Genomic DNA, 12719 nt, shown 5'->3' with positions numbered 1-12719 from the left:
GCTTACCTAATAGTCATTTAATTTTGAGTGTTTCTTTCTTTCTTTCTTCTTTTCGTTTCAACCATGTAAACATTAACACCAAGATAGTATGTCAAAATCCTAAACATTAATATAAGTACTAATCGTGTTATCATGAACTATCATGCTTATTATGTTGTTAAACGTGGTCGTGTTTATGTATTGTGCCCAAAATTGATTACCAGCTGGACAGTGCTGACATAAATGAAATATGTAATCTGGTGATATTTCATTTATTATTTGGAATCAATTAAAAATTTAAAAGGGGAGGGGGAGAAAAGAAAGAGAAAATATTTTAAGTCAAACCATTATATTAAAGGGAAAAATAAAAAGTCTGACGACATACAAAAGAGAAAAACAACTTATTCTAGTTCTATGAAAATTGATCACTGTACAATAAATATAATTTGAAAGGGGAAAAACCTGAAGGATGTCACTCATTGCAGTCTGCTATAACTTTCTGATAATTGTTGTAAAAAATGTCTTATCAGCTTTGGCTGCTTCCTTCTTCAATTTTCCTCGAGCTTGCAACTGTTTGGTAATTTGATCTCACAGTCTGAAGAAAGCAATAGAAGCCAGTTTCAACATTTAGCAGAGAGACATAATGTTTGAATAATTGAATCAGGTGAAGCACAAATAGCCTCTTGCTTTTGATCGAACAGCCTTAGTCAAAAGTCCTGGGAGGAAGACAAAAAGAAAATTAAATGAAAATGAAGAATTATAGTACCTCTAGCAGTGAGATGTAGTAGAAATCCTCCATGTGTTGCATAAGTGCACTCCCGTCGCGTATTGCACGAAATATGTTGATTTCAGTTTGTAATATCTGTTCAATCAGTTCCCTTTCTCCTTTCATCTGTCCACACCCAATTGATAATTTATGTAAAATATAACTCAGAGATGGGAATATTAAACAAAAAGATCCCATGCCATCTTAATTAGCAATATAGATAATGATGCAAGCTTGAAACAGTGAGTTACATGCATTAAAAGTCTTGATGTTCCAGCCTTTCAGGATTGATCTATACAAAGTAGTCACTTTGACAAACAAACAAACAAATAAAGCCTTTTGTGCTAGGTTTAGTTTCACCATGAATCATGTTATGCAATTGTGCTTTATTTAGCATCACAGCTAGGGTAAGATCGGTAAAACGAAAGGTCCTTCAACAGTTTCATTCTTTAGTTTTGTACAATTTCAGCAACTATGTCCACTAGCAAGTTTTTAAACCAAAAACAATCTAATTAACTGCTATAATGAAATCGATTTCTGGTTGGATTACATGATTTTGATTTTTTTAGGACAACACATGGTTTTGATGCTTACATCTAGCAGGCTAGTATCAAATTACCAAGAAAATGAATACTCCCTAGTCCCTAGACTAGTCCTTGAAACATATGCAAATGAAATTACACTAAGATAACTGACATAATTAGTGTGTGATGATATGTGGAAACATCGAGGTTTTCTTTTTCTTGGCATAACCATATGTATACTCATTCATTTTACGGTCTCAAGGATAGTATTTAGGTAAAACCCTCCCAACAGTAATGATTTTAGGATTTGATAACCCTTTCTAAGGTGGAAAAAAGTAAGAAAAAAAGAAAAGAAAAGATTAGACAACAAGAAACATACAAATTCAGTGACAAGAACATCTGGTGTGTACTCCCCGATAACATCACCCTGATAACCATCTTTCCAAAGCTCCATATTTTCCTGAAAAAACGTATGTTAAAATTATAACCAGATGCATGCATAAACTATCATGAGCAATGATCAATTATTCACGTTAAAAGGGTAATAAACAAAGCATTCCATATAAAGAATTTGTGGAGATGAAAAAAAATAATACAAGGAATAATAAATGAAAATGATTATAGCCCAAGTCAACGAATAGAAAATGAAAAACTAGTATACGGAATTTGGTTTGGTCAAGCTACTTATAAAAACAAAATGGAATCAAACTATGAAGATGAAATACAACAGCCAACAAAGATTACATTTTCTCAACCAACATATTAAGTAGTTCGATTCAGCCAATTTAAGAATTTTAAACAGGTGACACGATATGGATGTCTACTTCAAATCATATTCAAATATTATTGGAAAAACAGATTTTCTGCTTGCTCGATTGTTTTTTTCAAAATAAATCAGCAACAGCAGCAAAGCAAGAGAGAAGGCAAGGCAAATCAAGCAGTCAAAGCCCAAAAGTGAAATTTCTCACGAAAGCTGCTAGAATACCAAGTCTAATCAACAAGCGTAAGAAATTCTCGTCAAAATTAAAAGCCTAATCACAACTTCAGCTCTCATGTCATTTATCCTGTCCATATAATTTATAAACAGTAACCAACACTTGCATATAATGACTGCGCCACAAGGGGGTTCAAATTATAAAAAAATAAAAACTCACCAAAGCATCTTTTAGTTCCCCAGCAGCAAGATAAACAGGCTGAGCCACATGACAATAACCCATCAAACGAGGGACAGTAGGTATAATGTCTCTGTGGTTAACAATTCTCCAGCTATCTTTAACTTTCTGCAAAGGTATGTATTCAATTGCATAAACCTTAACCAATGATGTGTTGAACTTATAGATAAAATATAGATGTAAACAACATGATCAGTTGAGCAGACTGATGTTAGAAATCTCAATATGTGCATTTTCCCATGCATCAGGAAGCAAGAATTTCAATTCAAGCACCAAACGGACAGAGTGCCAAAAGAGGCTATCATTTGGAAAGAAATGATTAAAACAACTCTTTGGGAAAAATGTTTAATAAATGAAAAAAAAGGATAAGATAATATGGCTTGACAGAATAACTTTTCCAACTTCAATAAATGTCGAGGAGAAACGTTCATAAGTAAAACGAAACTGGAGAAAAATATTCTATTACCTCATTATATACTTCTGCAAATCTTCTGTTACCAACTCTAGGAGAACCAAAGTTATACATAGTCACTGAAATTGCCCCACATCTGATAAACACAAATAAGGTCGGAAGTTCAATACACTATTCTTTTCCCAATATAAAGAAAGCATTAGTTCTTTAGAATACAAAGAGGAGATAATTTCCAAAAGCTTGCAATTATGAAAAGAAAGTCAAATTCAGCTTTCTACAGTCTTTGATTGACACATTCATGAAAACTGAAAAGCCTGAATAATAACAACAGAGACTAGTTAGCGAGTTTTGGCATTTACTGCATGCGAGTCCTCTGGTTTACCAATTTTTCAAGTACTGAAGTAGTTGAGGCTTGAAAAGGAAACTAACCTCCCATTTACACATGCATTTAGTTTCTTTTTTCTTCTTAATAGATGTATATTTAGTTTCTCTCTACAAACAATTTCTCTGCTATTCTTTGTACATTTTGAATCGCATGAGTACATTGAGAACAAATAAAGAATGTCATTCTTAAGTGAAACGGGAGAGAAACTTACTTTGCTAATTTACTTGATGAAAGTTCAAGAGCAAGAAGAGTAGCTAGTGCACCACCCAAACTATGACCGGTCACATAAACTTGCCATCTGTGCTGTGGCTCCAAAAGTTCATCTCTGTCGCACAAACATGTACAGAGAACAACCGTGAATAAAATAACCAACCTGTATTTTACAATTTCAAATATGCAGTGCGAAGGCCTTCTGCTTAACATCAATAACATCAACCTTCTACTTCCATGGAATCAAATACTGAAATATGTCTATTATCCTATATTAAGGCTTATCAAGAGCTTACAGAGATGTGTCAGAGATCCAATATCATCTCGATGGCTAACTTATAGTAATAATAATAGCTACAAAGCAAGTCAAGAAACTTTTGAAAGGCACTAAGCAAGATTTCCACATAAAGAAAAGCAAAACAACACCTATAGAGATTTAAGGATACATGCAAAACTTTTTGTACTAAATATCAACATGTTAGATTTAAGCCTCAATTGGAGAGTTTAAAAAGAAACTAAGAAAAAAGTTGACAACAGTAATGCTTACATATATCCGATTGATGCCTTGATGAGGGAGATAATCCTTATCCTAACAGAATCATATGCACTTAAAAATCCACTATGAACCTGCAAAAATTTCGTCAGCATCCACTATTTATTCAGGCAATTAAGTTAACAACAGTTATCAACAATACATGCGTCTTATGTATGTTGTCTTTGAATGAAAAAACAAAGTCTGAAAGTGTTATCATACTTGGACTTCTTGCTTGAAGTCTCCACCAATCCTTTCAGGGTTTAGCCTACACAGGGAGGATAAAAGTTAGTATCAGAAGAAAACATTGTATGATGTGCCTCTCTATATTAGATTTCATTGTGAATGATGTTTTCCCAAGGAAAAATAGAAACTGGAACTGTTTATCTACAAAACTTCTAAGGATAAAAGTTATTGGCCTCAATACGATTCAAAAGAATAGTACTTGGAAATGAACTATCACATTGACTGGATTTCAACATTACTGAGTAACATTGCAGATTTAATGAGGTCAGATATTTAAAAGACAAAGTACATTCAACATTGTGCTATTCCCCCTCCCCCCTCCCTAAAGGTGATCAAGAGAAAAGAGAAGGGCAAGTCAAATTACATCATGAATAGGCAGATTGACTCAATTAGTAAGAAAACATGTTTATTACAACAGAGATAACTTTCAGGAAGAGAACTAGAAAGGAGTAGAGGATAGATATTTGAAATTACCCAGCAGGAACAAGCATTAAATCTGTCCGTAAGTCCTTCCATCTTGCCTAGATGGTCAATAAATAATTAATTGAAGCAAAAGCTAAAAAATTCAACTCAGTTTGAGAATAGATAGATGAAACTCACTTGTTCAGTCCCCCTAAAAGCAACAACTAATCGCCTCCTTGCTGAGTCACGCCAAATTGCAGCCTGCAGGTATCTTCAACTTAGTGCTAAAATGAAAAAATTCTATGAAATCAAATAGCGAGTTGCAGCGAAAGATAAAGGTTCAAGAATAAGAAATTACAATGAAAACTGAGCTTATTTCCGACGAGATAAAGGGTTCACCTGGGTATCTGTGGTTTCATTATCCAGAAAACAGAGTTTCTCAAATTCTGATTTGATAAAACTTGGATGGCCCAGGGAACTGGCAAGCATTGCCCAGGCTTCCATAGCACTTTCAGCAGTAGTAAAGAGTTCTTTCATTTCTTCAGTCTTCTTCTCATCTAATACTGAACCATCCAGTGTTCTAGGGAGCTTCTCACCACCACTGTACCTAGAGACACTGGTTTCCACTTTAGTAGAGGAGTCTTCTTTATTTTCATTCTCCTGTCCTTCCTTTTTGGACTGAGAAACTGCAGCAGTCAACACCATTAATGCTCCTAAAATGGAATCTGTTTGTCTTAGTAAATCCTGCGTTGCCTTCTTTATGTCTGGAAGAGAAGATTGTATAGTGTTAATGGTAAGTGGTCCAATCGCTTTATCGTTCTTATTTTCCGGATCTTCATGAGTTGCAGACCCAGATTCAGGTACATTATCCCCTTGAGTATCTTGATAATCTGGAGTTGCAAGCCCAGATTCAATATATTTTGCTTCTGCAATTTCTTGGGACTGCAGGCCAATTTTGTTTAACAAGTCAAATCCATCCCACTTTAATTTCTCTGGAATAGGAACTCCAAGTTTCTGAACAACATTTTGATTGATAACATCTGTAAAGTTCTTCCAGAAGTGATTATCAAACTGCATATTACCAATTTGTGCTACTGGTTTAGCGTTCTGCCCATTAGCCATGCCAGAATTATCCAATTGGAACTCCTCTGAATTATTCTCACTGTTGTTACTAGTGTCACTAAAAGTGGCTTCTGGACTACTTTCCCCATGTGAGAAAGACATCTCTGACACAGATGAATCATTGGATTTCCTGACACCTTCAACCCCAATCTTATTACCATTTAACAAACGCTCCTTCAAAAAATTTGCATCATTGAAAGACTTTAACTGTCCAAAGGCATATTCCACAAACTGCCGTGCAGACACAGACTCACTACCAACAAACATTTTTAGAGCAGAGTCAAATCCATTTCTCCGAAGAAATTCTGAAACAAAGGGGAGTTTCCACCACATTTTCTCTTCCTCAATCTCTTCAAAACTCTTATACTTAACCTGAATCCATACCAGACACAAGTACAAGCAATACATAACATAAGTTCTACTTGCATGTGCAAAATTAGGTGGTTCTATGATTCAATCTACCTGACAATATGTGATGAAAAGTACATAAAGTTTTCCATTAGAAACACAAGAATGGTGGCAGCCACAATTCATTACCTTCTCTATCAAAAAACTTTCTAATTGCTAAACTTGCTCACAGAAACATTGATAATTAAAAGTTCTTAAAAGAGGCAAGTAAAATAGATACCCATCTTACTTATTTTAAGTACTCCAAACAGATATTCAGTTTAAAACTTTTTTATCCCACTTTCTATATGCATGTCTATTATCTACTTGTTCCCGCCAAGTTCAAGCATCTCCGTGCATAATTTGATTCTACTAGTCGACCCCATAAGCACAAGCAAAATCATGAGCTTGTATGCAGGTGCTCCTCCGGAGTGCCAATACACCTTCAACTAATCCTGACCGTTTAGAATATTCCAAATATCAGATATATTTTGCTTAAAATAATAGGACAATTTGCTGTTGTTATACTCCAAAAGAATTCATATAGCCATAAGTTATACTTCAGAACCTTATGTATTGATTCCTAGATGAAACAACCCAAATCAAATAAAATATATTTGAATGATCATTACCAGGGTTCCCCATAAACTATATCTTAGCAGAAGTAATCCTAATGATGTCTTTAGTTATATGGCCAGGTATTATTTGAAATATAACCACTAGTTGCTAATCTATTGGATATATATAATTATGTCCACTAGCTCACTATGAAGATGACTATGACAACTATAGGTCCAAAACTTGATAAGAGAAGTAATGGGAACACTACAAGAAAAACCATTCTCAAGATAAATGATAAACAAGTCTAGGTACAAGAATGGCCAACTTCTCATCCATGTCTTCATTCTACATATCATCTATCAAGACCAATCAAATTGAATTTATATCTCCCAAATTTTTGTCTCTTAAGCCTAGGAATTAGAAAGACCTAACAATGCAGCCCATTGGAAATCGGTAGGAACTGAAAACACTTTATGATAACCAGCCCAATACATTTGAGAATTTTATCCTTTTTGCTCTCCATCTCCTAAAAGCCTTTAACAACAAGATTTCCCCTTATTGGTCTATTGGTTATAAGTTACTCTTACATTCCAGTAGTTCTCTAATGTTTGGAAAAAGATAGCACTCTTTCTAGGGACATAATCACTTTGAATTCTGCTGCCTTCTTCTGAAGACTGACAATATTTTCTGCAAACATATCATCAAAACAGATGTTAGAGAGAAAGGATGTGAAACGACCAGAGCATGTATAAATAACTGAAAAAAAAAAGCCAAATCAAAGAGGAAATAGCAATTGAAAGAAATAAGTCAAAGAGAAAAGTGAAAAAGAAAAGTTAACAAATGAAAGAAGCAGGCATCTTTACCTTCAATACAGAAGGCTCCCTGATATGCCATTCACCAGCATTAAGCAAATATATTAGGCACCCCTTCATCAACACTTAAAAACCATGTGAAATACTAAAAGCATTTCCTTAGTTTTGGCCCTTCATAAGAAAAAGCTTCCTCCAACGAAAACGAAGGGGAACATGGATTCAGAGAATGTAATATAGCAAGGTCAAAGAAAATTTTCGAGAAGAAAACTTCTACTCTATATAAGCATGTAAATCCAAAGAAGCATACCAATACAGAATGACTAAGTTGTTTATGTGCAACTTATAGCTAGTGCTAATTATTTTTTATCAACTCTGTTATATTGGAGAATTTCTGGTAAAAGTGCCATAGAGGCCCCTGTACTAGGAATCAAATTGCATTTTAGCCCCTTTACTCAAAAAATGGACAAATTAGTCCCTGTTCATTAGATCAAAGAGCGAACTGGCTCTTTCCGTTAAAAATTCATCAATTTCTTCAGTTAAAAACTGGCATGGTTCACAAAATAATCAGATGGTTACATGTGGCATGCTACGTGTACCTTACGTTGACATATAGGGACTAGCTTTTAACAATAAAAATTGATGGAATTTTTAACAGAATGATCAGTTTACTCTTTGATCTAACGTACATGGGCTAATTTTCCCATTTTTTGAGTCAAGGGGGCAAAATGCAATTTGACTCCTAGTATAAGGGACTCCATGGTACTTTTACAAAGAAATTCTATTCCTTGATTTAGACCTTTATCAAAAATAAACTTCTGTTGAACCAGATCTGCTAGAAATATATATATATTCTGGGATTACCAGAAGTCTTGATTTAGGAAGCTACCTCAAGCCACTATAGCATTTCTGAGGCGTATAAGGAATCTAATATTGCAACGGTACATAAACCTAAATTTAGGAGAACCTTTTTCATGACTGGAATTACAAATAAACTGACGTAAAGAGAAGAAAGACGCAAAATTAGACATTTCCTCAGGTTGTTTCATGTGTGTGTGAACTATTTGATATGCTACAAGGAAACCATACCATAAACCTTTCCTCCCTATAGAAGAAAAGTCTCAAAATACAAAGAGCGCCCATCTTCCCACAAAATTTAAAAATTCAAATATTGATTTGATATTCCAAGAAGAGTTGAAATGGTAATATCTATATGGTCAATGCTTCAGACTAAAACAAGCATTAGAATTTATGTTAAAATTCATATGAAGGAAGCATTTCAGAACTTCTCCATTATAGTCTCAAATCCTAGAATGCCATGAACCCAATTCAGAAGGGCATTGAAGCATTCTCTTATAAAAAAGGAAATATTCTCCAATATATGCATATGCGCACATTTTTCAGAACTTCAATATAGGTTATCCTAGCATGATATGAACCCAATTCAGAAGGGCATTGAAGCATTCTCTTGGAAACAGGGAAATATTCTCCAATATATACATATATGCATTGCAACAATAGCACCGGAGAAGTATACCTCAAGCTGCAACCTGCCTCCACCTCCCATTCCTTCCAACTCCACCAGCAGTTCATGCAAGTTTCCTGGAGAAAACACCCATTCTAATTGATGATATCTAAAAAAAGAGAAAGAAAAAGAAAAAGAAAATGCAGCTCTGAACTTGAAATTTAGTGTGCTCAACATTAGTAAAGCCTGTAGATAATGACATTGAAACTGTAGTCTAGTTCCTAAAAGCATTACTTTAACATCAAGTCACGAACACCATAAAATTTCAATTATAATAGAAAAATAACAAGCTTGCTGGATGATCAATAATCCCACTGAATTAGATACAGCAATATGAAAACTAAAGGCATGTTAATATAATAAATCCAAGTCATACATGAAGTTCAAATTCCTACCATCACAGATGTTTTCTAGACTAATGCCTGCATTTCCCATGCGCTTATGAGGAGTCACAAGGTTTGCATCCCAAGCAGCAACCTGAAGTTTGATGGTGCTCATTAAAGTACTAAACCAGAAGTTTGCAACAAACTTATAAACTATGATCCAATAACATTGTGAAATATGCCCTTTATAAACTGAGTGAATTTTATGACTGTAGCTGGTATTTTTACATCATTTAATTTGGAATACTCTGCAAAACAAGGATCAACATATATGTATACAAGCATAAAGAGAACAGCTATAATCGTGATGATCATATGTAAGATAAATACAGATATATAATCATTAGGAAATGCCTCTTAAAAGAGTGGAAAATGGAACATGATAATCACCATCATGCTGATTATTCATCAAACTCATTTCAAAAATTGATAGTCAAAGGTGAAGAAAGTTGCAATAAAGTCATCGATGCAACATGGCTGATAAATAGAGGTATATAATATAGTTACTATTCAGCAAAACAATTTCAAAGATAGATGCTTGATGGTAAAGAAAGTAGCAATAAAAGCCATAGATGCATTAGATTTAGTATGCAATAAAAGCATGCTAGATGGTCATAGACAGGCATTGGATGGAACAGTTGTGAGTTTTGCTAAAGCACACACAATATGCTGGAAACTTTTTGATTTTCATATTTTTAACCCCAAATTTATAGATTACTTTGATCTATAATTATTCCTCATCTGTCTATTCCAATGGGAAATGTCGTTTAGGAAGTGCAGTAAGATCAAGGATGTACAATCAAACTCATTTTCTAGGGAAGGGCTGGCATTTGCATTTTGATTTAGTTGGTGTAGAAAGACAAGCCGGAGATGAAAAGTGCCTACAGCATGTGCTACATAAGAATAATCGGCTTTGAAAATAACAAAATTGTTCAGGTGCATTACAATACAGGAATCATCTGTTATTTCTCACCAGTAAAGGTTGCTAACAGTTTCATGTTTTTAAACTTACAAAAGTTAAGTCACTCTTTAATATAAGTCTTTTACAGGAATAGTAACTTTATAATAGGTAGTATAGAAGTGACTCAGCCATGCTTCATTAAAACAAAAGGAATGAAAATGGAACTAAGAACCTAGAGAAATTAAACGAAAAGCTACTACCAAAAGAAAAACAAGTAAATAGAATGAAAAATGAAACTAGAGATATTAGGAGATTGAGTATGGACCTGAATATATTTCGAAGGGGGAAGTTTAATATTAAAGGTGAGGTCCTCATTCCACGTTGGCTCCTTTGTCCTACAATCATACAGGCAACAATATATGAATTTGAAAGGTCAAATGTCTACTTTATAACTACACAGTCGCTTAAGAATGCCATAATTAAGAATAAATAAATAGCTTTAAAATGCCACAATTAAGAATAGATAAACAATAATGGGTTGACTGTAAATGATCAACATTCTAGATTAACGGTGAAAACAGCTGATATGTATAATCCTAAATATTGAGGTGTACAAATTAGAAAAAAATTCAGGCCATAACTTGCGTGTCTAACAGCAAAAGAATCACCCTAACAACTACTCTAGTAAGCAATAGCCTTTGCTCAAGCTTAAGTACAATATATCAGTAGAGAGTAAAAGTGCACAGCATTAAATTGTAACAATTTGTCAAAGACCAAAAAATGGAAAGAAACAAATAGCATTGTCACTTTAATTTTTGCCAAAAGTTCCTGCTATTTAACTAATGTTAAAATAAGCAACTTACGATCCTCATTTGAAAGTATTAATCACCAAAATACACAGATTAGCTCTAAAATACATCAAAACACCAATGATTTACCCCCATTTAGTCTTGCTTTTGACAACTTGACCATCCAATTCCATTACAACATATGGATCACTAGTTCCCTGAAGGCATATTCGAAAAGATATCGTTAAGTGTGTGTCACGGCCAACAAACAAGCAGATAAGCCTCCAATTTTCACCTAATAACTTACCCATGGGTCCATAGCAGGGAAATCAAAACCTTTTTTTAACTTTATAAACAATTGGCCATCATAAATCTCTCGTACAAATGACCTGCATTGCATTCACAACGATTTAATATCAAGTTAAAAGCTAAAATCAGCATTCAATTTTCTTTTAAACAAATTACACAGACATCTAATTAGTGTTTGATTACTGAGGGGAAAACCAAAACATACCCTGAGAGATAAACAGTCTTACAATCTGCAGCATCAATTTCACGCCTCCCTATATTTTCCTGACAAGAAAACACATCCAACCAGAGGGAAAACATCAAACTTATGGCCAAACGACACCTAAATAACATTCTTAGAGCTAAGGGTCCGTTTGGCGGTTATTTTTTCTTCCATTTATAATTTTTCAAACTAGCTAAAAAGCAATATGTTGATCAAATACGAACAAATTATTAAAAATGTAAATAACAATTAAAGGTAAAATTGTAGTCTCATTCCTTTTCTTTTAAAATACGATTTTTCGTTTCTTCATGCTACTTATCATTTTAGTTTTTATTCAAACCGCTTTTGCTTAAAATTCATAATTCAAACAATTCCAACTTCAACTTCCTAACAATTCCTCAGAAACCGAACAGAAAAACCAAAAGAAAATAAAAAAACTGGAATTCTCCAGATGAATGACTTACAGGCGGAGTTGTATAAGCTTCAAAAGCAAAACCAGCAAGAATAACAGCAAGATTGATATCAAAAGGAGGCCGCTCTTCTTCTTCTTCTTCTTTCTGTTCCGATGAAACCTTCTCAATCTCAGCATCCATTTTAGAGAAACAAGAAACCGACAACACTCCAAATCTTCCTCTAATCTTCGCATTTCCTCTCGAAATACTCGTTGAAACCCTAACTCCTTTCCCGTAAATTTGGCGGGAAAATCTCGGCACAGCTTTGAGGTTGAAACTACTGAGGTGGAATCGACGGAATCGGAGAGGCGAGTAGTGAGGTTGGAGGCAGAGAGTAGCCATTGATGGAGCTAACAACAGTGGCAGTTTGTGTAATTTTGTGGAAAGAGAAGGGGAAGTTGGATTTTTGTAAAGGATTTTTAGTTGACTTATCGTGCACGGGCACGTAATGCGCGAAGAATGTTTTAGAAAGAAGAAGTGACACGTGGCGTATAACCGTCCATTTTTTTTTCCTTAAATGCGAGAATTCTGTAGAAGAGGTGACCGTTACAGCTTCAGTTAGGACTTTCAATCCTTTGCAGCTTTGCTAGATTCAATTCTTTTACGCGCTTCGAAAAAAAATTTAGGCTAAAATCTGAATTAAGTCCTTGTA

General features: G+C 34.4%; 1 protein-coding gene across 1 annotated transcript; it reads right to left on the bottom strand.

The window, feature by feature from the left end:
• Positions 1-311: 311 nt before the first annotated feature.
• LOC108474535 (uncharacterized) lies at positions 312-12639 on the bottom strand. The gene is made up of 18 exons (XM_017776488.2): positions 12080-12639; positions 11619-11677; positions 11412-11493; positions 11255-11322; positions 10642-10711; positions 9428-9509; positions 9045-9109; positions 5028-6122; positions 4827-4889; positions 4701-4747; positions 4203-4248; positions 3996-4075; positions 3450-3563; positions 2908-2989; positions 2424-2549; positions 1649-1729; positions 746-871; positions 312-574 (listed from the first exon to the last, which is right to left on the bottom strand). Exons 1-18 carry the CDS (start codon positions 12407-12409, stop codon positions 506-508), a joined length of 2685 nt encoding a protein of 894 aa, XP_017631977.1. The 5' UTR covers positions 12410-12639; the 3' UTR covers positions 312-505.
• Positions 12640-12719: the final 80 nt, after the last annotated feature.

This window comes from Gossypium arboreum, chromosome 3 (genome assembly GCF_025698485.1).
Source record: "Gossypium arboreum isolate Shixiya-1 chromosome 3, ASM2569848v2, whole genome shotgun sequence".
In the NCBI taxonomy this organism is placed as follows: domain Eukaryota; kingdom Viridiplantae; phylum Streptophyta; class Magnoliopsida; order Malvales; family Malvaceae; genus Gossypium; species Gossypium arboreum.
Note: the sequence above shows the minus strand (reverse complement) of the source record. Positions and strands in the feature narration are given on the sequence as shown.